The 23,269-nt window shown below is 55.1% G+C and overlaps 2 protein-coding genes across 6 annotated transcripts; one reads left to right on the forward strand and one right to left on the reverse strand.

The window, feature by feature from the left end:
- LOC132244117 (uncharacterized) lies at nucleotides 1-16,278 on the forward strand. 5 transcript variants are annotated; one of them, XM_059715123.1, is made up of 16 exons: nucleotides 1-101; nucleotides 674-825; nucleotides 6,016-6,165; nucleotides 8,694-9,678; nucleotides 10,210-10,727; nucleotides 11,066-11,184; nucleotides 11,483-11,611; nucleotides 12,018-12,097; nucleotides 12,250-12,352; nucleotides 12,461-12,547; nucleotides 12,754-12,861; nucleotides 13,304-13,439; nucleotides 13,553-13,647; nucleotides 13,875-14,027; nucleotides 14,867-15,040; nucleotides 15,645-16,278. In XM_059715123.1, the coding sequence occupies exons 5-16, from the start codon at nucleotides 10,211-10,213 to the stop codon at nucleotides 15,684-15,686; spliced, it is 1,743 nt and encodes a 580-aa protein (XP_059571106.1). In that variant the 5' UTR covers nucleotides 1-101; nucleotides 674-825; nucleotides 6,016-6,165; nucleotides 8,694-9,678; nucleotide 10,210; the 3' UTR covers nucleotides 15,687-16,278. The 5 variants fall into 5 exon arrangements, with proteins under 5 accessions (XP_059571106.1, XP_059571109.1, XP_059571105.1 ...); XM_059715126.1 differs by lacking the exon at nucleotides 1-101 and having other exon boundaries at nucleotides 543-825; nucleotides 8,694-8,780; nucleotides 9,071-9,678; XM_059715122.1 differs by lacking the exon at nucleotides 1-101 and having other exon boundaries at nucleotides 543-825.
- Nucleotides 16,246-23,050, reverse strand: LOC132243702 (uncharacterized). The gene is made up of 11 exons (XM_059714096.1): nucleotides 23,021-23,050; nucleotides 22,279-22,407; nucleotides 21,862-21,941; nucleotides 21,608-21,710; nucleotides 21,413-21,508; nucleotides 21,113-21,220; nucleotides 20,567-20,702; nucleotides 20,050-20,144; nucleotides 19,723-19,875; nucleotides 18,506-18,584; nucleotides 16,246-16,336 (listed from the first exon to the last, which is right to left on the reverse strand). The coding sequence occupies exons 1-10, from the start codon at nucleotides 23,048-23,050 to the stop codon at nucleotides 18,579-18,581; spliced, it is 936 nt and encodes a 311-aa protein (XP_059570079.1). The 3' UTR covers nucleotides 16,246-16,336; nucleotides 18,506-18,578.
- Between the last annotated feature and the right edge of the window lie 219 nt (nucleotides 23,051-23,269).

Below are 23,269 nucleotides of genomic sequence, written 5' to 3' on the forward strand. Positions count from 1 at the left end.
CCTGCAGAATGAGCTCAAACCTGCTGGCTGAGACCATCTAGTGGTTAGAAGAGCATAAAACTAGTACAACCCTTACAGACAGGATACTGCCTCTGGTTCAGGTGAGAGATGCCTGTGAGTTTTTTCTAACTCAAGATTTCAGGCTCTGTCAGTTTGACAAATCTCAGCCTAGCCAGGAGGCTCTTTTTTTTTCTAAATCTTATGGCTGTCTTAAATGCAGTTGCTGATGATTGTGGCAATGAAGACAATGTATTTGTGACCGTGATGAGATTTCTATAGTGCATGCAAAATGAGGAGCACTTTTCAGACAAATATGGAAATAAGTAAAGATCTAGTGCTGTTTGAGGTCTAAAAGGGCAATGTGCAGACAAAAGAATGGAGGAGGGAGATAAGAGCTAAGAGGGTGGAGAGAAAATACTGAGAATGAAGTTGCTTGGGGCACAGTCATGGCATTGATTTAGTTCTCTGATTTAATCTAGGCTCTCTGAGCGAAAAGGTGGCTGTGTGGTTAAGTCACTAGACTGGGTCACAAGACACATGGAGCCAGTTCTGCACTCAGGCAATAGCTTTTTCTGTTCCCTTGGACAGATCTCCCAGTCTCCCTGTGCTTCTTTTCACCATTTCTAACAGAAGTGGCTTAATAATTCTCCTTTTTGTCTGTCCTGTCTCTAAGACGTGGAGCCCAAAATGGTCCCCCACCAAGTGTCTGTACAGTGCCCAGAGCAATAGTGCCCCAGTTGCAGCTGGCCCTCCTGTAACAAAGGCAAACAATATTGTGAAGAAGACTGAGTGTTTCAAGAATCTGAGGGCTGAGTGTTTGAAAAGGTGAGTGCTGAAAAATCTCATCCTTTTTTTAGAAATATCTCAAGTGTCCTGAATTTCAGCGTCTCATGCATGCAGCACACACAGTGGCGGCGATGTCTACATGTCGACCGCCACCAGCCTGGGCCATTCAGGCAAGCAGCCAGAAGTCAGGGCTGAATCAGGACAGCTGTCGGGGATATTTGAACATGCACAAAAGTTGTTTTGAACTCTTTGGCCTGTGATAGTGACAGGGCTAGATGGGCAAACCAGAAAGAATTTTACTTTAGTAATTTCCTGTTCCTGTGCACATGTAAACACTGTGGATCCTGTTTAGACAAGAGGGGAAATAAATGTTAAGTGCCATCCTTCAGACTCGTTAACCATAACCAAGGCGAAGGAGTTTGAAATCATGGCAGGACTTTATTTTGCGCTGCTGTGTTTAAAACTAGCTAAGATCAGTCTCTGTGCTCGGACTTAACGTCACTGCATTTTTCACATGCAAATGCGCACACACGCGTATATAAATGTAATGTTCCATTCACTCCATTTTACAAACTATCCGTGCTCAAGCTCATTCTTCCACTCTGAACTAGCAAATCAGTTCATGGGTTTAGAGAATGTTTGCTTCATAAATTTGACTATGCTAAATCACCCAGGAGTTCAATAACATACTACCCGATTACTCACATGACTAGTTATTTTAAATTACCTTAAAAAATGTAGGCAATTAAATTGCTTAGTAATTTAATCATTTCAGAAATAAATGTATTCACAATACTAGCAATTATTTTAATTTACTGAAAATTGCCAGCAGAATGGGCAGATTCGTTGACACATTTGAACACTTAGTAAGTACATGTTTCTCTATGGAATGAATGGGTGAGGTGGCTTCCATGACAGTAGAGGAGAATTCAGGTATTTTACCAGGTCTGATTTGAATGGGAATAATTGCTCTCTTTGTCTATTCCTGTAGCAAAAGTTCTAGCTCTGCAACTTTACTGCAGAGATCAAAAGATTAAGGGCAGAGGGGAACGTGTAGAAAGGGACCCATAACTTTTAAGTGCCTAACCCCAACTGAAAACTCCATAGGATTTTTCTGCCTAACGTCCTTGTTTTCTTAGAAAATCCCAGCATAAAATACTTTGGACAAATCAAAGTTATACCAGGCATTTTTTATACTCAGGTATCCTTGTATCAGAAGCAATGAACACCTCGCAATATTTGTGAGCATTTGTTGGCTAACCTCCAGTCAACTTGATGGCATTTCTATTTGGCCAGAACATGTTAACTCTTGGATGCTGCATCCAGTTGAATTCCAAAATGTCAAGGAGTGTCCTAGGTATTGGGATCCAAAACCCCCTTGAATTTGATGAAAAGAGGAAAGCAAAAAAGGGGGAAAGGCATGCAGGACTCCTGATACTAGAGTTGCATATTCAAAGATTCAGTTGGTATCCTTTAATGGCTTCCAAAAAATACCCAAACCATCTCAGATCTGCCTTTCCTCTCAAGAGTCTAGCATGCTGGTCCTCTTTTCTGCAAGATAAAAAAGAGGAAAATGGCTGGGGGTAGGAGGGTAAGGTTAGAAGAGAGGTGACGCAGATGGTTCACAGAACTCCTGTTATGGGCTGAAGAGGAGAGGCAGAATGAGAGTCAACACACAGCCTTTGATATGAGGGAAGAAGAAAAGGAGCATGGGGGCATATACACAGCTGTGGCATGAGAGGTGAAACGGGAGTAGGAGGAGAGGGTAAATGGAGCACATAGAGCCTTTGGTATATGGGAAGGTAATGTAGAGCTGGTGTGGGGAACAGGGTTTGGAGGGGCACAAAAACTCTTGGCATGAGGACAAGGGGCAAGAAAAAATTGAAGGGCACGTAAGTCCTGGCACTGTAGGGAAGCATGTGCTGGGCTTCAAAAAGAGAGGTTAGGGAGGTATATAAAGCCCCTGGCTCTATAGGGGGAGTTGCAGGGAGTCCCTAAAGAGAGAAGGGAGAGCACAAAGGTGGGTTGTGGGCAGAGGGCTGGAGGGGCAGCCTAGACAATGAGTACAGCAGCAAAGCCTTCACGGCTTTCATATCTATTTTGGGCCCAATCTCTGGGGAAGCCACAAAGAAAACACAGCATTGTGCTCCCCTCATGGCCTCACCTGCTCCTCCTCACTCCCTTGAAGAGGGAAAAATGCTCATTAGGGAGTCATTTGATTTAATTGTATTCATTTATTCAAATTCGTTGAGTTTTTGCAAATGCTTTTCCGTGCGCTTATGTACGCACAGCAGAAACACTTCCTTTGCACCTCAGTGTGAACTTGGTGCTAATAATAGGACCCAATAATTCAGTGATTATCTCCACCTCCCTGAAAACAGAATAGAATTACCACTAATTATTTTTGTTAAGCACCAGCCATGTGTGCAGTGCTGTACAAGACACAGAAGGATGGACAGTTGCTTTACCAAGGATCTTACAATGACAGAAATGAGCTGCATTAATGCTCTGGGACTCTTAGAAAATGGCTTTTCCCAGACTTTTTCCTGTGCTGAGAATACAGTAGTGCGAAGAAGAAGTGATGCTGTAGCCATGATGGTCCAGGAAATGTGCAAGAGGGAAGGATTTTTGTGGGTGATGTCTTTTATTAGTACAACTGCATGATCGGGATAGACAAGTTTTCCGATGCTATGCATTCTTCTTTAGGTCTATGCATGGCATTCAAAAGCTTGTCTCTTGCAACCATCCAGTTGCTCCAATAAAAGAGATCACGTGCAAATATACTTGACTCTCGTAGTGCGAAGAACCAGTTGTTCAGTTGTCCAGCTAGCCCAAATCACTAGGAGGGAAATCTGTCATTTTAGATGGAACTAAAAGCTTTGTTTCTTTTTGGGATATTGTGTTTTAAATAAATAGCAGTAAATTGCAAAGAGAAATATTGCTTTTGCAGTAAAAAAAAATCTGAACCTTTGCCTTTTAAAATAAATTCTTTTATTTTCCCCCAATGGGGATAATTGGAAGAATTCAGCCTGACTCAGAGAAGTATTGGTCTGTTTGATAAGCATTTTTTTTTCAATGGAGAAATAAACCATCATCTGAATAGTTCCATTAGTGATTGAAAATTGTTCCAGCAGGATCCTCATTTGTGTAGAGTTAGTTGGTCGTGTTAGCGGGAAAGTCACATAAGGCAGGGTTGCACTTTGGGCCCTGTCACACATTCACTTGCAGCAGTTGCAAATCATTGGAATGCAGTGGCCTGCGGTATTAAAGTTCAGTATTAAAGTTTGTAGTGTAAGGAGATAACCCTGGCCTGAAAGAGAACAACTTTCCAATGGTGTGAGGGCACTTAACACATGCTAAACTGCTTGAACGTGCATCTGCTTGTGTTTTATCTGTGTTTAATAGGCTTCTTGTGGGCTAAGATCATGTGTTAAGTTGAACATGTGACTCCAGCCTTTGAGACTAATACCTTAGGGGTGGAAAATTCTTTGGGCTGGAGGGCCACTTTGGGAGTAGTGGTGAGCTGTTGCAAGCAGGGTCAGCACCCCCCTCCCCTGCCCCACAGCAGCTCACCAAAACTCCCCAAGTGGCAGATTACTAGATCAATCTTGGGGCACCAGATGGAACAAGCAGGGTCTCTCTGGAGACCAGTCCAGGCCCCCTGTGGGCAGGGCATGCTCAGATGGGCGGGTGGGATGGGGCCACAGGTGGACGTGAAGCAGCATAGGGGAGCAGGATGGGCAGGTGGAGCCAGGGCTGAGATTGTGAGGTGGTGACAGCTTGGGGCAGAGCTGCAGTGCAATCCACTCCCTGCATACAGGGATGCACGGGGAGCATGGTAGCCAGCTCTGTCCCAGGCCCTGGCTCCGAGCTGTCACCTCCCCATGATCCTGGCCTTGCCTGCCCATCCCACTCCCAGATGCTGCTCCCCACTCGCCTGCAGCCCCATCCCATCTGCCCAGTGAAGTGTGCTTTGCCCACGGGGGTCCCAGGCCAGTCTCAATGGAGATTGTGCCTACCCTCTGGTTCCCCCAGCAGTGGGTGCAGGGTGGATGGGCTGGGGTGCCCAGGCAGCAGGGCTGGGGCTGGTGGCAGCGGTAACACTGGCAGCAGCAGCCAGGAGGAGCTCCTGGCTGCTGCTACCTCTGGGGCTGCTGAGAATTGGAGTCCAGCCGCTGTGCTGTCCCAACCCTGCTGTGCGCCCAGAGATGGCAGGACTGCACACAGCACATCCAGGCAGCCCCCTGTGTCTGGGCCAGGCAGGGCAGAGGAACCCGCCGCAGGCTAGATAAAATCCTTTGGTGGGCTGGATCCAGCCCACAGGATATATTTTGCCCACCCCTGGTCTAATGTGTTAAGGCCACGCACACAGGGTCTTCAGTTTGAACTGAGAAGACGCCCTTAAATTGAGAGTAGTAGTAAACTGTTGTAATTCCCGTGGAACAGCCACAGTCATTGCCATGTAGCCCTGGAGAGCCTGATCTTTTCTCCCACTGAAATCACTGACAAAACTCTTATTGATTCATGTAATGGTGCAGGATTAAACCCTAAACCAGGGACAATAGAGTCCCTCTTGGACAAGCTCATAGCAAGTATCTGAGATCCACAAGAGCCAGGTCCCTTCTGGAGGGACGAGTGAGCACATCCCTGTGAGCAAGTGCACATTAAATTCCCTGTCCTTGCACACTTTTTGCCACATACTTGGCTGGCAGCATGGTTGCTGGTTTGGTGGAAGGACTTGTGGACTTCTCTCCCCTTCCTTGCTTCTTATTCTCACCCTTCTGAATCTCGCAAAGGCCTAAAGGCAGTCAGGGGGAAAGAGCGGATAATAGGGAACTCACAACTTTCCCTCTAGGCTGCAGCCTGAGTCTTGCAAGGCACTACCCACAGGCATGAGAAGCTTCCATTGCAATCCATGGTATGTCCAGTAGGTTGGGAGGGAGGGTAGCTAGAACTGTCGCCCAGGTGTGTGTATTGAACAGCAGCTTAATGAATGTGCCCCTGAATGACTATGCTTCACCCCAAGCAGGATATGTGACCCTCTGGTAATAGTGCTAATTAGTTAATGAAACATTGCTTAAGCAAGGAGCTAGTAGTAGTGGGAGGAGGAAGCTGGAAGGAGGGAAGAAAGATGGGAAATGAAACCACAAGCAAGGTGAGAACAGAGCAGGGGATGGAACATGGCCAAACTAATGAAGCAGCTGAAATTGATACTCATTACATTTGCAGGCTTAATGGCTAGAACAAATAACCCAGTGGGTTCAGAAGGAGCTGTGGCAAAAGCAAATCAACCATTTCTCATTTCCTCCGTCATCTGATTTGCTACCGGGAGGAGGTTGGCGGAGAATGATAGCCTCAGAGCTCACCCAACAGGGTCAGGTTGGTATATGCCACGGACAGTTTCTCTTATGGCCACTGTGATGGATTGCTTTAGACTCCCACCTGGGGAAGCATGGTCTTCCCAGCCTTGCTTAAGGAACTCTGAGTCGCTCTGAACGGTTGATTATTTTTTAATGAGAGGTGGGAGGTTTGTGTGCACTGAGGTGTGCTTGGAGTCTGCCGCAGGTGACGCTGGGTCTTTGGTGGGAGGAGAAGTGAATGCCCGAGTAAAGCCAGGGAGTTTACTGCAGGCTGCTGGAAAAGAGCTTGTGAGTCGAATACGAGAAATGAGGCCAGGGTGGCTGGATGGTTATAGAAACCAATTCCAACTGGGCTCCTAAAGAAAAAAAATGTCTCAGATTGGGCAGCTGTTAAGCTGAGCCTGGAAGTTAACTGCTGGAGAAAAGGAAGTCATCCAAGATCATTTTTTTCCCCATGCGCTTCAGTGGGAGAGGTGAGGTGCATCCACAGACCTTTGTTCTTGTGTGGGTGCTTCTAAGGGGCTAGATGTGCTGTGGGAAACACCATCCCCTGTGGAGTGCCAGTTTTGGTCGGGATGGAAAAACCACGGAGACATCCCCTGTGATGGTCATTCTGTATATCTGCTCCCAGGCCCAGCCAGAACCATAGTGAAGCAAGGCTTTGGGGTAGGGAAATGGGCAGGAACCAGGACAAAAGGACAGGGGTAGTAGACTGGGGATGACACAAGTGTCAGAGGTAAGAGGTCAAGGATAGGGAAGTGCTGTAGACGCTTTTGAAATGACCTTTCTCTTTCAGTGATTTGCCTGATCATTTCTTAGTAAAGAAATCTCAGTGTTGACAACAAAGTCCCTGGGAACTGAAGCTTTCACTCAGCAAAATACATACAACACAGTTAACATAGTGTCTGCGTCCTGCCCACCTCATAGACACTCAACACAACCGGAAAATGCTTCCTTTCTTAAAGGATTGAGTCTGCGGGGCTTGTTCATGCCTTGGCTCCTCAGCTGAGTGTAGAAGGTGAACACTTGAGGGTCTGGCTCAAGACTCACCAAGGCAAGAGATCGGGCTCTCAGATACCAAGAGACTTGCTTTGTTAATCTTTCTCTGTGACCCCAGCATGTCACTTAGGGGGTAGCTAACAGGCCCTGCTTCTCCAACAGTTTTGCTGCCCATCTTGATCTCCACACTGCTGGCCCAGGATTGCTACCCCTCCCCAGGCTAAAGCAGTTTTAATGTCTACACAGGGGTAGCACCTAGGACTTCAGCAGCCTGAGCTAGGGCTACGGGTCGCATGAGAGAGCAGGCAAGGACTCGAGCCGTCTGTGCAGTTGGGGCGGCAGGGCTGTCGAAGCTATGTATCGGGCAGTCCATGTTCGTAGTGAGTGGGATGGAGCCGGGGAGCACCCGTGCAGGGCTGTGGGTGGGAGGACTCCCAGAGATGGGGTCAGGCGTGTGGGTTTGATGGTTCCTCTGACTCCACCGTGGATTGAGGCAGCTAAGGATCTCCTGACTCAACTTAGGGCTGTGGGTTTCAGGCACTTCAATGTAGTGCCTGTGCTCAGGCTGCTCGTGGTCCCTTCCTGCGGCCTGGCATTGGGCTGTTCCAGCTCCGTTGAGGGTAAGGATTAGGGTTAGGGAATGGGCAGGGATGGAGCTGCCTTTCTGGTTTATGTGGTAGGACTGTGGGCACTGTGTTTGGGGCACAGGCGAGTACGGCAGTCGGTGATAGTAGTAAATGGGCTGGAGCTTGGGGCACCCCACATGGGGGCTGGGGCGGGAGGGCTCTTAGCCATGGGGTCAGACGTTGGGGGTGGAAGGGTTTCTGGTGCCCAGTGGGGTTCAGGCAGTGCCAGCTCTCCAGGCTGGACGTGGGGTGCTGTTTGGGGGCTGCGGTGCTGGGTGCGGGGTGGGGGGCGATGGAGCTGGTCCCCGGGCGTTGCCGCGGCAGCGTTCGTACCATCGCAGCACCGCGGGATTCCGGGCAGTTGCCGGCGGAGGCTGGAGCGGTGCTGCCGGGCGCCCGGGGTCTGCACAGACGGGTAAGTCGGCTGCGGAGACCGCTGCCCCCATTCTGCCCCTGGCTGAGGGCAACGTGGGTGTTGAGACGAGGCCTCTTGCCCCAGGGGGGTGTTGGAGCCAGACGTCAAAGAGTCACGAGGCCGGCACCCTCCTGCCCCATGACGAGGTGTGCCAGGGGGACGCAGCCCAACGGGGTGACATTTGCACCAGCCCCACCAGCAATGGCACCGGGAAGGGCAGTGGTGCCCAGTCCTGCAGGTTGTCAACAGTGGGCATCTGGTCAGTGCCTTTCTCGGGGCTGGTTTGCTCCTGTGTAAAGCCCGGAGCGAGGAAGCGGAGCCTTGCCCAGCTGAGTGACCGCACCGCAGGCACCTAGACGTGGGGTCTCCCCTCTTTTCAAGAAGCACAGAATTGGAGCACAAACCCACATCACTTCCAACGCCTGAGGATTCATTTTGTCGTTGAAATGACAGTCCAGGGGCACAAGTATTTTCTGCACATTTAAATTTCCATCTTCTTTCTTTCAGTGATCGACACGCATCGTCTGGAGAGCGACGGGAGAGCCAAGGTCGGGGAGGATCTCGCTCTTGGATCTCTCACCCAGGAGTGAGCAGGTAAGGACGAGGTCCTCAGGCAGTGCTGCTGGAGGCTGCGGCAGCGGGAGATCTGGGAGGGGAGTGAGGGTCTCTTCTGCTTCCAGGCTTGTGCCTGTGTTCGGAAAAAAGTGCAGAAGGAGACGGAGCCGACAAGACCCTGCCTTTGGAGCGAGGGGCTGAGTAATGCTCCCTGCCAGCTCGGTGTGCAGGAGGCAGGAGCCGGGCAGGCTCTGCAGGACACCCCCTGCCGAGGCCGAGATAAGAAATGTTTGCGCTCTAACCTTGTGTGTCTTTTATCGCCTCCTTAGACCATCTTCTCCTGCACGGGTGTCAGAAGGCTTCAAAACCAGTCCCGGGCCCGGGTTGCTGTCCCTGCCAGGATGGCTGGAGTGCAGTGCACAGCCAGTGTCGATTAAAACACTGGTTCCTCTTCCATTATATTGAGGGCCATGGTTTTTGTTTCTGCAGAGCAGGGGAGTCGGGCTCTCCTGCATCGTGAAAGACATGAAGACAAGGTCCAGGGAGAAGGCAATAGCAGTCCTGGTGTGGAAAAGAAGTGCCAGAGGGCAGCCAGAGTTTCCTTTAATGGCCGAGAAGGGCCTGAAAGGGAAGGTCTGGGGGGACAGGACTCCTGGAGGGGACAGAACAAGAGAGGGAAAGGGGTGGGGGGCAGGATAGGTGCAGATCTGTTATAGGGGAAGAGATTATACAAGAAGATAGCTTCAGAGTGGATGCTATAGTCCCTTTCAGGGGCAGGCGTTATCACCTTGGGAAGGCAGTGACTGCGGATCCAGGCGGCGAGGGACATTCCCCAGAGGCGAGGCAGGAGGCCTCGGTACCGGACCAGAGGGAGGAGTGCGCGGCGTCCCGAGGGCCTTTGAGCACCTGCCCAGCAGCGCACCATCCCCCCGGGCAGGTGAGGGGCCAGCAGTTTTCCCGTGTCTGTGCAGGCGACTGCAGAAAGGGGAGGAAAATCCACCCCGCTCCAAGGTGGTGACCGCACCCCGATGCTCTCTCCCACCAGCTCCATGGGGTTGGAAACATCCCCAGGTACAGAAGCTCCCACCCCTCCCAGCTCAGCCAGTGCCGCCCAGCCCGAGTGGGCAGGGAGCCCGAAGCTGTGGCGCTGATGGGCATCACGGGTCACAGGGAAGGGGCCCCTGCCCTCCTCTGCCTGGACTCCCAGGGGCTTCAGCCCACAGCCAGTCACATGGAGCCAGAGGTGGAGGCAGCAGCAGGGAGCTGTGTCCAAACCAGCTGCCTGCCGGTCATTCACCCCGAGCCCAGGGCTTTTCCTGTCCATGATCCCCAAGTGATAAGGATACTGGTGTCATGGGGGAAATACAGGGCACACCTGCCTGTCTCCTGGAGAGCAGGAGGGTCGGGGGAGACGTGTGTGCAGGGGTGCCTTGAAGGCCAGCTGATGCCTGCTCCTGCTCGGTGCCAGGATGGACAGGCTGAGGCGGGTGCTGAGAAGGAGGACCGCCAAGGTGGGCTTTGTGCCAGAAGATCACAGCAGGGGGCCTGGGCAGGAACATCTGGGCCCCCCCAGGCGTGAAGAGGAGGGGCCCATCCAGGCGAGGACGTGGCTGTGCTCCATGTGCTGGCATAAAAAACCAGCACTTCCCAGCGCCAGAGATCCTTTGAAGCAGCCCACCACCTCCAGGTGCCAGTGGAGGTGGCCCTGGGTGCGCCCGGGCAGGCGGGAGCCCGGAGGAGAGGAGCACCGGGCAGAAGAGCCATGCAGCCTCCCGCCCAGGGCACCGAGCAGCCTGGAGCCCGGCCCTGCAGCCCCGCATGCTCAGGCAGCCCCCTGCAGAGGCGCGGAGGAGGGCCCAGCCTCCATGGGGCAGGAGCTGAGCCCGTCCTGCACCAGCCCCAGCCTGAGCTGCAGCTCCTCCTCGGCAGACTCGCACAGTTCCCTGGGGTCCGCGAGCCCCCCGGCCCCTGGCGCCAGCCACACCGGTGAGGAGACGCGCTGGGGGCCACCAAGTCTCAGGGCCATTCGCTCCAGGGGGCAAGTCAGACCCTGCGCAGGGCTGGGCAGGGGGATCCTGGCCAAGGCGAGGGGGCTGAGCTGCATGACCTCCAGGTCCCTGCGCAGGGGTGGCCTTGGTGGGGGTGGGTGAAGGGGGAGGCAGAGTCGCTTGTGGTGGGGACAGGGACCTCCCAGGGCAGCAGGGACAGTCCAGTCTGCTCTCAGCTGGCGAAGGGAGCGCGACTCCATCTCTGCCCCCCACAGCTCACGTTTCTTACTCTGGGGGGCAAAGGACTCACCCTCCCCACTTTCCTTCCTGCTGCAGTGATTGCCAGTCCGGCCATAGAGAAGGTGCAGGACGAGGAAGAGCAGGAGAAGGAAGATCAGGGGACGCAGGAGGGAGCTGTGCTAAGTGTCACCCAGCGCCTCCAGGAACGCAGGAAGGTAGGAAACCCGCTCAGTCCTCTGTTCCCTCCCTGGGGAGCCCATCCTGCTGACCGGAGATGACAAGCAGAGACGCTCTGCACCCGCGGGCAGTGCTCGAGGTGGGTGCCTTTGTGAAGCCCCACCTGGGTGCCCTCCCGCCACAGACACTGCCATGCTCCTCCCTGCGCCTGCCCAGGGGGAGACTCATGTCAGCACCGTGGGGGTCCCAAGAGACCTGAGCCCCACAGCGGATTTGGGGAGGACAGGGAGGTCCCTGGCTCAGAGCCTCCCTTTACCCTGGTCCCGCTCCTGGTAGATGCAGCACAGGAAGGATGGGCAGTGCCTGCTGCAGGAGCTCCTCACCCTGCAGGCAGCCGTGCAGCAGAGGGGACACGAGGCAGTGGAGCTGCAGGGGTGGAAAGCGTCCGTGCCACACAAGATCGTGGTGAGTAGGAGGTAGCACGGCATGGTTTGGGGAAAGGGGAAGAGAGGGGAAAGAGTTTCTTGAGTCCAGGGTGGAGGGGAGAGATGGAGCTGGAGCGGGGAGAGAAGAAGGGCAGGCGCGCTGGTGGGCAGCAGAGACGGGAAATCCTGGGACAGGCCGGGGGGAATGGTGTGTGTGGAGGGCAGATGAGGGCTTGATCAGGGAGCAAGGGGATGGTTCGAGTGACATGTCTGAGTGGCCATGCGAGGGGGAGGACCAGCCCAGTGGGTGGGGGGCAGGGGGATGTGTGAGGCACCCCAATGGGCGGATCCTGGTGCCTGTGCCTGCAGCACCGGGTGGTCTCCCGTGTGGGACGGGGCTGTGGCCTGTGGGGCCGTAACCTCGCCCTTCCCTTTGGGTCTCGCAGGAGCTGATGGAGGATGTCCCCAGGGAAGACTATCTAGGAAACACCATCCCAGACATCATAGCTGCCATCTGGTGCCTCAGGTACCAGGACCTCTGCCTGACTGGCCTAGCTCTGCCATGGGCCAGCGGGATCCCCGCTGCTCAGGCCCAGGTTTCCTGGCTCTTCCTGCCAACCCCAGTGGCACCCCCGCCCCTCACAGCTCAGCGTCACACAGGCTCCTGTCTCCTGACAGCGACCTGGAGATGTGCCTGGACCCCTTCCTGCAGTCGCGCCTCCTGCGAGCTGCAGCATCCAAGACTTTTGGGGCCATAGGGCGCAACAACATCAGCAACCTGGTAGGTGCCCCTGCCCCTGCCCTGTCCCACAAGCCAGCCCCTGGCAGGTGCGGGCACAAGCTGCCTGGCACTGACCCTGGGCTCTCCCTCCCCTTTCTGGTCATGCAGAGGATGCACATGGGCAACCTGGAGGGCCTGCTGTGGTGCCTGCTGTCCAGCGCCCCCAGCCTGGACAGGCTGAATTTCTTGTGGGAGGTGAGCAGGATAGAGAGGGGCTGGGCTCGGGGAGGGGTGGCCTGCAGCTCCGTGACCTGCACGAGCCTCTCTCAATGCCTTTGGAGCTGTAAGGCAGGGGATGAAGGCCCAGCTCCAAGCCTTGGCCCCGAGGAGGAGTCAGCAGACATGGCTGGTCTGTACAGCAGGGGCATGTGCCCGCTGATCTTGATGTCTTCCTCCCGCAGCAATTCACATTCTGGATGGAGGCGGTGGATGCCCAGCACCGAGCCCTGGGCATGAGGTCAAGCACCACCCTCATGTCCTTTGCTGTCCTCCTGCTCCCACACTTTGAGGTCAGTGAGCCCCGAGCCCAGTGCCCTGGTCCCCTGCCGTTGTCAGGACCCTCCTGGGAGAGAGGAGTCAGAGCTGGGACCTGAGCTTCACTCCAGGGCTCTGCTTCTGTCTCATCGGTGCACCCCAGCTCTCTTCTTTGGGTCTCTTTTCCATGGCCTGCCCTGGGCGCACTGGCCTACCCCCCACCCCCCGGGGTCCTGGGACCTTTGTAGCCCCGGAGCAGCAGGCACAGGGAATCATGCTGGGGTGCTGACCCGGTGCCCCGGCTCCAGGTTCCTGTGGGAACAGAAGGATTTCATGCCCTGGCGCCATGATCTCTGGCCCCCTCCTGCTTTGTGATGGTGGTGGGGGGAGATGGAGCGAGGGAGATGGCCTTGGGGAACCTGCAGGTTTGGGAAGGTAGGACAGGCATGGACCCCCCCCTCCTCTGCCTCTGCTTAGGGCTCCCCTGACGTGCCTGAGGTGGGGGACATGGCAGCGCGCCTGGGTCTGTCCATCAGTGACCCAGAGGAGACCATCGGCTGCGACGCCGTGGAGAGTTTGTACTGGCTCACTCGAATCCTCCTGCACCAGAGGGGTAAGGAGACCCGTCCAAAGCGCTGGACCACGATGGAAATGGTGCCCGCCCCCGCAAACCCTGATCCAAAGCTAGGATGGCAGCTAAGAGCCTCATGTCTCCACTTGTCACAGGCCAAGACATGCGCGGGGCGGACGAGATGTTCGGCGAGTGCCCTCTGGAGCCGAGCCAGGTCCAGTGTTACAGGGACCTGGCAAGAGTCGGAGAGGTGAGGATGCTGCGCCCAGTGCTTGCCAAGCTGCAGGGCTGGACTTGTGTCTCTTTGGCCTGGCTGTGTGCTGGGCTGTGGAGAAAGGTCTGCTGCTTCTCTCCAGCTTGCAGAGATCTTCCTGCGGCAGGGTAGAGCCTTGCAACGTGCAGAGCGCCATGGTCCCAGGTCCCAGAGATGGAGCCTGGCTCTGAGATGCACCAAGCCTTGCGCCCTCTTGCTTTCAGGTGCTGAGAGAGATCTTGTCCGAGGAGCAAAAAAGATCGTTCCTGCAGCGGACCATTCTGGCAATTCATCATGGGCGGATGCACGTTAAAACACCTGCGCTACTCTTCCTCTATGCCATCCTGGGGGAGACCAGCCTCCTGATCGGGGACAAGGTTAGCAGCCGCCTCAGGTGCAGGGGACTGAGAAAGGGCCCCTCGCCTCTGTGCCATGTCTTATCGCTCTCCCCCATCGCAAGGGGTGGAGAGAGGTCATTAGCTATGGGAGCGTGAGCTGTAGCACAGGGCAGGGTTGATTTGTACCATGTAGGTGAACTGAATCCGTGAGCTCTGTATAGAAAGTCCAAGATCTGGTGACCGCCAGGTCACATCAGCAGAGGCTGAAGCTTGCTCCAAGGCCCAGACGTGGCCATGGGCCTGCCCCTCCACCTCCTCAGAGCCAGGCCAATCTCAGGCGGCAGGCTGAAGATGGATTTGTCTGCAGAGATGGAAAGGCTGGGCCCTGGGATCACAGGCTGGGGGGCATTTCCCCTGCTGCCCCTGGGTCTGTGCTTGCCCTAGGGAGAGCAGAGTATTCAGCTAGTCAGCACTGGCCATCTGCCCCCTTCTCCCCAGCTGCCACCCCCTGCCTTCCCCACGACTCTCAGACAAACGTCCCTGCAGGAACCTGCCCCCATTTCACTGGGCTGCTGCCAACACCCCTTGCTTGCAGCCCAGTCCCTGCCCTCATGTGCCGAGTGCTGGCTGGGGTTGTGGGGGAGGCTGGAGTGGGGTCTTGGTTTCCCCACGTGGGCACATGGTGAGGAGGTGCCAGGGAGGTGGGTGGGGAGTGGGGCAGTAGCTCCGGCTGCCGTGGGCTGGGAACTGGGCTGGGGTCTCTCGGGGGTCCGAGAAGAGTCTGTCTTGGAGATTGGGTCCCGGGGCTTGACCCGTCCCACCATCCCCGTCCTTCATGTGGGCAGCAGAGGCTCAGACTGGCTCTTGTGCCCCTGCAGGAGGAAGAAGTCCCCGGCAGGATCGTGAGGAAGCTGGTCCTCATGAAGTGCTGCCATGAGCTGCCCAAGGAGCTGCAAGGACACAGCCTGCTGGCCTGCTCCTCCGGCCCCCTCTCCTCTCCTCTCCTCTCCTCTCCTCTCCTCCCTCCAGCAGCCCCCCGGGTCCTCCTGCAGGTACTGTGCTGTGCCCTGGGCCTCTGGGGAAGCAGGTCTTGTGGGGGGAGAGGGGGAGGCTCGCACCACTAACCCAAACCTGCTCCCTGCCATGTGCGGGGACTTGTCTGCTCTGCCCCTGGCGAGTCCTGTCCCACCGCCCATCCTCCGTGGGCCATCCTCTTGCCTCCCGCCTCTGCCAGGATCCTTTGCCTCGTGCCCTGCTGCCTGTGCACAAATCTCGTCCCTCCCCGGGGCTGTGGATGGACCTGCCTGGTGCAGGTGTCGCCCTCTTTCTCAAAGGAGCTCCCCCAAGTCACTAAACAACCCCAGGACAGGCTGGAGGCTGCTTCCCCGCGCGTCCACCTGTCCACCTTTCCACGGCTGGGGTTTTCCATGCTGCGCTTCTAGCTCAGCTCAGATCTGGTTGGGCTGTGATGCCTGAAGGTGTTCAGCTGCTTCCATGTTGAAAGCTAAGGGGGGACTATTTTGTTTTCCCTCATTCACATATTGTGGTCTCTGTGTCCTGGGAAAGCTTTCAGTCCCTGTTTCCTCGGAGCAGGGCCTTGTGTCAGTGTGACCATGTCCATATTTAACATTTGCTCCCTTTTCTCGCACTGTGCAGAGAGAGCTCCTAACCATCAGGAGCACAAGAGCCCCTCCATGAGCGATGAGGGCATCTAGCACCTCACCAGGAGCCTGGCGGCTGTGTAGAGATCCTGCAACAGTGCCGAAGCCACCGCACGAGAGTCACCGACTGAGCAGATCCGCCCGCTCACAGCGGTCCTCCCTAGACTTCAGCTTGTCCCCAAAGACGCAGCCTGAGAAGCCCCTCGTGGGTGAAGGGTTCGACAGCTTCATCCATCAGCCCTGCCACGCCAAGGGTCGCAAAAGCACAGACACCATGTGCTCGTGGTCCCCAGGTTGCCTAATGGAGGACGCTCGTGTTGTGCGGGTGGCATTTTGTTACCCCCTGCCTCAGGGCTTTTGCCAGTCGCCATTTGGGGCCAGGAAGGAATTTTTTCCCCCTCACCTGTGCAAGTATCATCTGGGGGTTTTTCGCCTTCCTCTGAGGCACCGGGGCAAAGTCAGTCCATTTCAGCATCTGTTGTGTTAGCAGCCTGCCTTAGCGCTCCCCCCTGAAGGGATAATCCTTCGAAGGCCGTGCAGGGAGAGACAATGAACCACAGGCACCGAGTAGGATGAGTGCGTAGGAGTTAAGAGTAGTTTTAGACTAATAAATTTCATATCAAATTTTCTTTTCTAATAAGTGTTGTTGTTGATCTCCTCTTCCTGCTTCTAATACAAATTCATGACCTGCAAAGAAAGAAAGATGCAAACATGATCTACCCTTATGGAAAACATGGGTTCCCCAGCCCTCCAAAGAAATCTGGTGTTTTTAGCTCAGGGTGTCAAGGTAGAGCTGATTACAAAATATCTAGTACTGTTTTATTGGAAAGGGCCATTGTGGTCAGGTACATGGTTCAAGAAGCTTTGAAAGCAAAACTCTTTCTCCACTTGAAGTTGGGGTTGATGTCAAGGCCCCAGGAAAGATGACAAAGAGCAGGGCCAGCATGTCAGTAGAAAGATGGCTTTGGTGCTCAGGGCTCCCAGGTCTGATGTGAAAGACCCAGAAATATGTCCCTGTTGGGATGTGTGCGTCTCCTGTTTAGCTTCTCTCCATGTAGAGCTGGGGTGGGCAAATTGGTGGATCTGGCCAGTGGCCAGACTCCATTTCCCAGCAGCTCCTGCCCACATCATTGCATCCGATTTCCCTGGAGCAGCGCTGGGGCTGGGGCTGGGGCTGTGACAGCACGGGGCCAGGATTTCTATAGAGACCAGCCCCGGCAATGCTGGCAGGGCATGCTCCCGGATGGGGAACTGCTCCAGGGCCAGGGTTGGGATCTTACAGTGATGACAGCATGGTTCAGAGCTAGGACAGAGCCACAGTCTGTTGCCTGCACACCCCGGCCTGGGGCATGCGAGCAGTGTATCACAGCTGTGCCCCGACACCATGCTTTCACTGCAGCAAGATCACAGCCCCAGACCAGCTCTCTGCCCTGCTACACACCTTGCCAGTGCTGTAGGACATGGTCTCCATGCAAGTTCTGCCCCTGTGCTGTCATGGTCCCAGTACTGCTGGGGTCTCCATGGAAACTTTTGAAACTGTCTCCCATGACATTCTCATGAGTAAGCTAAGGTAATGCTGTCTCGATGGTAATACTGCAGAGCAGATATAGAACTGGCTATTTAGTCATATTCAAAGAATACTCGGTCGTTAGTGGGTTGGGGCGTCTAGTTGGGATGAGGTACTAAGCTGGTTTCCCCCAGAGGTCTGTCGGGGGTCTGATATTGTTTGATATCCTTATTAATGATGTGGAAGATGGGATTGAGTGCCCACTCTGCCCATTTGCAGGTGACACCTAGTTGGGTGGAATTGAAGCCACCCTTGATAAATAATCGATATAAACTTGGAGACATAGTCCAAAATGAATCAAATGCAGTTCAATAAGGACAAGTGCAAAGACCTTGCATTTGGTATGGAGCAATTACATGTACAAAGAGAGACTAGGGAATTATGAACTAAGCTCCAGTACTGCAGAAAAGGACCTTGGGGGATGTAACAGAGGACTATTGCCTTGTCCCTCTGAGAGAGAGACAGCCAGTGACAGGGGGCCAGAAGAGAGAAGTGGGCAACCCAGAAGGAAAAGTAGTAGCTCCACGGCTACAGAAAAGCTTCAGGCCACCTACCTATGAGGTCTGGGGTCCAGGCAATAAGGTAAATAGCAGCTCCAGCAAGCTGCTTCTATAGTAATACAGGCAACTTACCCCTGCTAGAGAGACTGGCCATGAAGCAAAACTGAGGGGCTGCAAGTCAGAGCAGAGGGGCAGCTTGCAGAAGGCCTAGTGTGGCTGTGAGGCAGGGCAGAGGGAGCTTGAGTGGAAGCAGGTGGCCACACAGAAGTGAGCCTGCAAAAAGGCAAGCCTATAGATTGGTTAATGGGGATCCGGCCCTGAGAAGCAGGGATGGGGTGACCAGAAGTAGGTGGAGTTTCTGAGTATATAGGCTTGTGTCGAGGGCCAGGGAGTCACCCTGGTCCTAGTGGTTGTGGGGAAATGATTTGTCTGGAGAGAAGGAACAACTAACAGCCACAGAAAGAAAAGGTACCCCGTGAGTTGGTAGGGACAAGGGAGGATCTTCTCTGTGGTGAGTTTGCTCTGGCTTTGGCTACATCCCAACCCCCTTTTAATGACTGCTGGGAGTCACAGAAGCAATTAAAGGTTTACTAGCCAAGGCAGAGAGAGAGAGTGGAGTGTAATCAGGTCCTATGCATATAATATCATCCGGTGCATGCCGCATCCAGAAAGCATCATTATAGCATCATCACTAGATCCAAGAGCCCTGTCTGCTGCACTTGAGCAGAGAGACCAGGCAGAGAGAGAGGCCCATTGTTTCCCATATAAGTAAACAATAGATAATGATACCTTGCTGGCAGCTGGATGCAAGATAATCATTTCAGGCTCTCCCTTGCTGGTAGGTGTATTTGTATTCTCCCTATCACACCTTTGGAAAGGAAGGAAGAAATAAAAGTTATAATTATTTGTTCTATTTTTTAAATTTTATTTTAGATTTCATTTTTTTTAATTTTATTTTTTTTAATTGCATTTAATCTTCTTTTTCCATGTCTCTCTTTCTCTGGGTGGCTTTGATTAGAGGATGGGATTGTCTCCCATAAGTGAGAAATGTTCAGGCTTCACTTCAGCCTCAACTGAGGGCTGACTTCTTCTTGTGGATATTTGTGTTAGCATTGTGTCAGATGTAGCTGTCTGAAATAAGCTACCTCCCCAGCGCCACCCTTGACAGTCCCCAGTCTTTTAACATTTCTAGGAGAGTTGTGCAGAAGGAGCTTTGTAGATCATTAAGCGACCCTGGATGATTATGCAGCAGGAGACAATACCTAAGCATGCTTAGAGTTTCATAGTTTAGGGACTGGAAGGGACCTTCCCAAACAAAATCGTTTAATAGATGTTTGGCATGAGATCCTCAATGACTGTATATTGGGATGGATCCAAAATGCTCATTCTACAGCCTGTGGGCTGGATCTGGGCCCCAAAGTGACTGGGTCTAGCCTGTTGCATACAGGATCAGTGGTCAGCAGCTTGGCCTTGGCCTGGGGTGTCCCCTTCCCTGTTCTGCGCCAGCAGACTCGGGGGCAGCAGGAGAAATGTAGCCATGTGGGGCTCTGGGGAGCTCCTAAGGACTCCTGACCGGAGGCTGGGAAGGGGAAGTTTGTCCAGAGGGGACACACACTGTATCTTTAGGCCTGGCCAGAGATCTTGACCCTGAGGGGCATGACTTGTAAGAGACAGGCTGGTACCATCCTGCCCAGGCAGATGAATTCATTCCTTTCTCCAAGGCACTTGGCAGGCCTCCTGTTCTGCTAAATGCCAGTTTGCTCAGAAGGAAAGGGAGATTTGCACCTTCCAGAGAAGGGAAGGTCATTAATTGAGTTAGTCTGTGAGGTGCAAATGGACCCCACCATGACCTAGAGCTTAGACTGCAGCGTGCAGTGACTTCTCTCTGGTCCATGTTGTCCCCAGGCAACAAGTGGGGATGGGATGACAGCAAATTTATGTGACAGAGGTGAGGGTCCCTGAGCTCACTCTCCACCCTCCCCGCACTTCCCAACGTGGCTGCTGACCTTGTGTCCCTTCAAGCAGCTGGCTTCCCCCAGGATTGCATACAGGAAGACAAGCCCAGCTTGGCTGATGTGCATCTGTCCACTGTGAACTGCATGAAGGGCCCTCTGCAGGAAAGATTTTCTCTGCTCCTCCAGCAAGATCTTTCTCAGGCCCTGGAACAAAAAGATGCAAGGCTTGGCACATCCCACCGAAACCCTACATCTCTGGGGCCTGGCACCACGGCACCCTGGGCACTTGCAAGGCTGTAACCCACCGCAGGAAGACCCCTGCAATCTGGACATAAGCATCAGGCCTTCCTCTGCACCCCTTCATCACATCATCCTCACCTCTCCCACTCTCGCCAGGTCCCTGTACTTCTGGACCTGGCTCTGCTCCATCTGGTGCTTGCACCGCAGCTCCTCTGCCCCTCGCATGTCTTGTCCTAGGAGAAGTGGAGACATGTGGCTCTGAGCTGCCATCCTAGATTTAGTGCTCAATTGTCCACCCAGTGGGGCTCTGGCTGCCCTTTTGGCAGCGTGAAGAGCAGGGCCCCAGCAGGGAGGGCATCGTTCAGCAGAAGCCAGCCGGGACCAGGCATCCTGGGACCAGTCTGGGCTGGGGGCCTTGGGATGGGCTCCCTGGTGCCCGCATGGGACACCCAGGACTGGTGCATTAGCACAGGCTGCAGGGCCACAGCTGGGCGCTGAGGTGGAAAGGACAAGTTCATTAACACAGACACCCAGAGTATTTCCCAGGTCGGGAATGGACAGAGGGGGACACAGCGTCTGGCCCCACACCTGGGACCAGGCCTTTGGAGGGAAACCATTGGCATCAGAGCCTTGTACTCCACCTGGGTCTCCTTACCCCTCTGATGAAGGAAGATTTGAGCGAGCAAATACATGCCCGCCCTGGTCTTGCAGCTGATGGTTTCCTTCGGGTCGTTGATCATCAGACCCAGGCAGGCTGCCATGTCTCCGACCTCCGGTATGTCAGGGGAGCCCTAAGCATGGGGAGAGGAGCGAGGAATCCATGCATGTCCCACCTTTCTTCCCCACTACATTCCCTTGGCCCGGCTGTCTCTCTCCACCTCCCCCCATTACCCAGCAGGAGGGTAGGGAGGCAGAGACCACAGTGCCAGAGCATGACACCCCTCTCTTCCCATGGGAACCTGGAGCCCAGGGACTTGCTCAGGGCCCCAGGATGATTCCCCGTGCCTCATACTCCAGTGCTAGTAGGCCCCGTGTCCAGGGCTGACCATGCCCAGAGCAGGCCATGGAAAAGAGACCCGTAAAGAGCCAGGAGGTACCACTGAGGCAGAAGCAGAGGCCTTGGAGTGAAGAGCCTTGTCCAGCTCTAACCCCACGCTCCCAATGGCAGGGCACCAGGACACTGAGGTCAGGGCTCACTGACCTCAAACTGTGGGAGGAGCTGTACAGCAAAGGCAATGACACCAGTAAACATCTTCATGCCCAGTGCACGGTGCTGGGCATCCGACGGCTCAATCCATGATGTAAAGTGCTGTGGAAGGAAGATGTTATGATCAATGAGCACGTGCCCTGCCTAACTCAGCAGCCTTGGCATCCTCCTCCTCAGGGCCTGGGTTTCAAGCTCAGACTTCTCCATTGTCCTTACACTTTGAGAGAGGCTTGGTGCAGTGCAGAAGGCAGGAGCTGTCCCGGCCCGAGCCCAGCCCCTCTGCATGGTACTCACCTCCCAGATGGAGTAGAGCTTGGCCAGGCTGGGGGCGCTGGACAAGATGCAGCACAGGAGGCTCTCCAGGTACTCCTCGTACAGCTGCTGCATGACCTGGAAGGGGAGGGAGACCCAAGGGTCAGTGCCACGGAGCCTGGGGCCTCTCCTGCCAGGGGGTGGCTTGTGGGACATGGCAGTGGCAGGGGGACCTACCTGGTTGCGATGGGTCTCACGCCCTATGGCCACGAAGCTCTTCTCTATGGCGGCCCGCAGGAGGCGCGACTCCAGCGCTGGCTCCAGGCTGAGCTTCGGGTCGCTGTGACGAGAGAGGAGCCTGCGTCAGATTGAGCTATGCGGGGCGGCGGTGGCACTGGGGTGGCAGGAAACAGCCTGGGAAGCTGGGCTGAGCCGTGGGGATCCCCCTGGCCCATGGCAGAGCGAGGATAGTTGGGCAGAGGTCCCCATACCTGAGGCAGAGGATGGCATCTATGCTGTACGCCAGGATGTGTTTTCGGTCAGCCTCCACTGAGATGTTCTCCATCAGGTCCTGTGAGCCCCAAAAGGGATGGGGAGGTAAGGATCAGCCACCTCCCCTATGGGAGACCACCCAGTGCTGCAGGCGCAGGCAGCAGGATCCCAACCACCCCCCTCCCACCCACCCAGCTGGGCTGGCCCTCTCCCCCCCACAGCCTTGCAAGCATGGCACTCAAACCTCTCCTGATCCCACCCTCACCTGCCCTCCAGATGCAGGATTGCCCAGCGCCCAGACCCAGGCATGCCTGCCCTTCTCCCTCTCATCCTGCTCCACCTCTCCCCTGCTTCCTGGCCTCACGAGACCCTATTTCCATTCCTTTCCTCTCTCCACACCGTCCTGTGCTGCTCACCATGACCCTCTCCAGCACGGCTGCTTTCAGGTCCTCCAGCTCCACAGCCACCGCTCTGCTCTGGTCCACAGCGATGGTCAGGCTGATGACCGCCAGCAGGAAGCGCTGCCTGTCCTTCCCGTCCGGCATCTACCAGGAGCGAGACCAGGGCTAAAGCAGGCTCTTAGCCAGGGGCCTCCTGCTCCTCCCCAAACCCCCTGTGGGACTCAGGCCTCCTCTGCCCCCACGGTGCTGAGATGCATCTCCTCGGGGCAGGCGTTGTAAAGAGCAGGGCAGTGTCCGTGGAGGGAGGGACCCAGCTGGGGCTTCACAAACACCCACCTCGAGCAGCGCCCCTGGGCTGAGTGTGTCCCCTTGCGGGCTCTGGGTCCCAGGGGGTGACCTCCTGCCATGGGCCGCATGGGGGAATGGAGGACTGAGTGGGTGCCGGCTCCGCTGGGGCAGTTTCATACCTCCCCTGGGTCCTGCAGGTGGTTCTTCACAAGGAGGAGGGCAGCTTCTTCTGGGGACCTTCCATCTTCCTCCTCCTCCTCCTCTTCATCCTCCTCTTCCTCCAGCTCCTCACTGGCCGGGCTGGGAATCACTGCACAGGGAGGAAAGGGGAGAGGGTCACTCGTGTGCCCCTGAGGGGAAGGGAAGTGGGTGTTGGGGGAAGACATGGTGTTGTGCTCCCCTCACCAGCACTAAGGTCCCCTGTCTGCCCCAGGACGTGCCAGGGAGGTGTGTGGCTCAGCCCACTCACCTTGGCCAGGATCCCTCTGCCCGGCTCCATGCAGGGTCCAACTGGCCTTGCATAGTGAAAGGTGCTGAGACCTCCGGCCCCAGCGGCTCCCCTCACCTGTGCGGGTGGGACCGGGGGCTGGGCTGGTCCCAGACTCCAGGGAGGTACTGGAGTCCTCCGAGCAGGAGCTGCTGGTCGATGTGGTGGTGTTGGACTCCTCTGAGCTACCGGTGTCCTCCAAGGAGGAGCCACTGCTCGTGCTGGTGCTTT

Source organism: Alligator mississippiensis, chromosome 11 (assembly GCF_030867095.1).
Source record: "Alligator mississippiensis isolate rAllMis1 chromosome 11, rAllMis1, whole genome shotgun sequence".
Lineage (NCBI taxonomy): Eukaryota > Metazoa > Chordata > Crocodylia > Alligatoridae > Alligator > Alligator mississippiensis.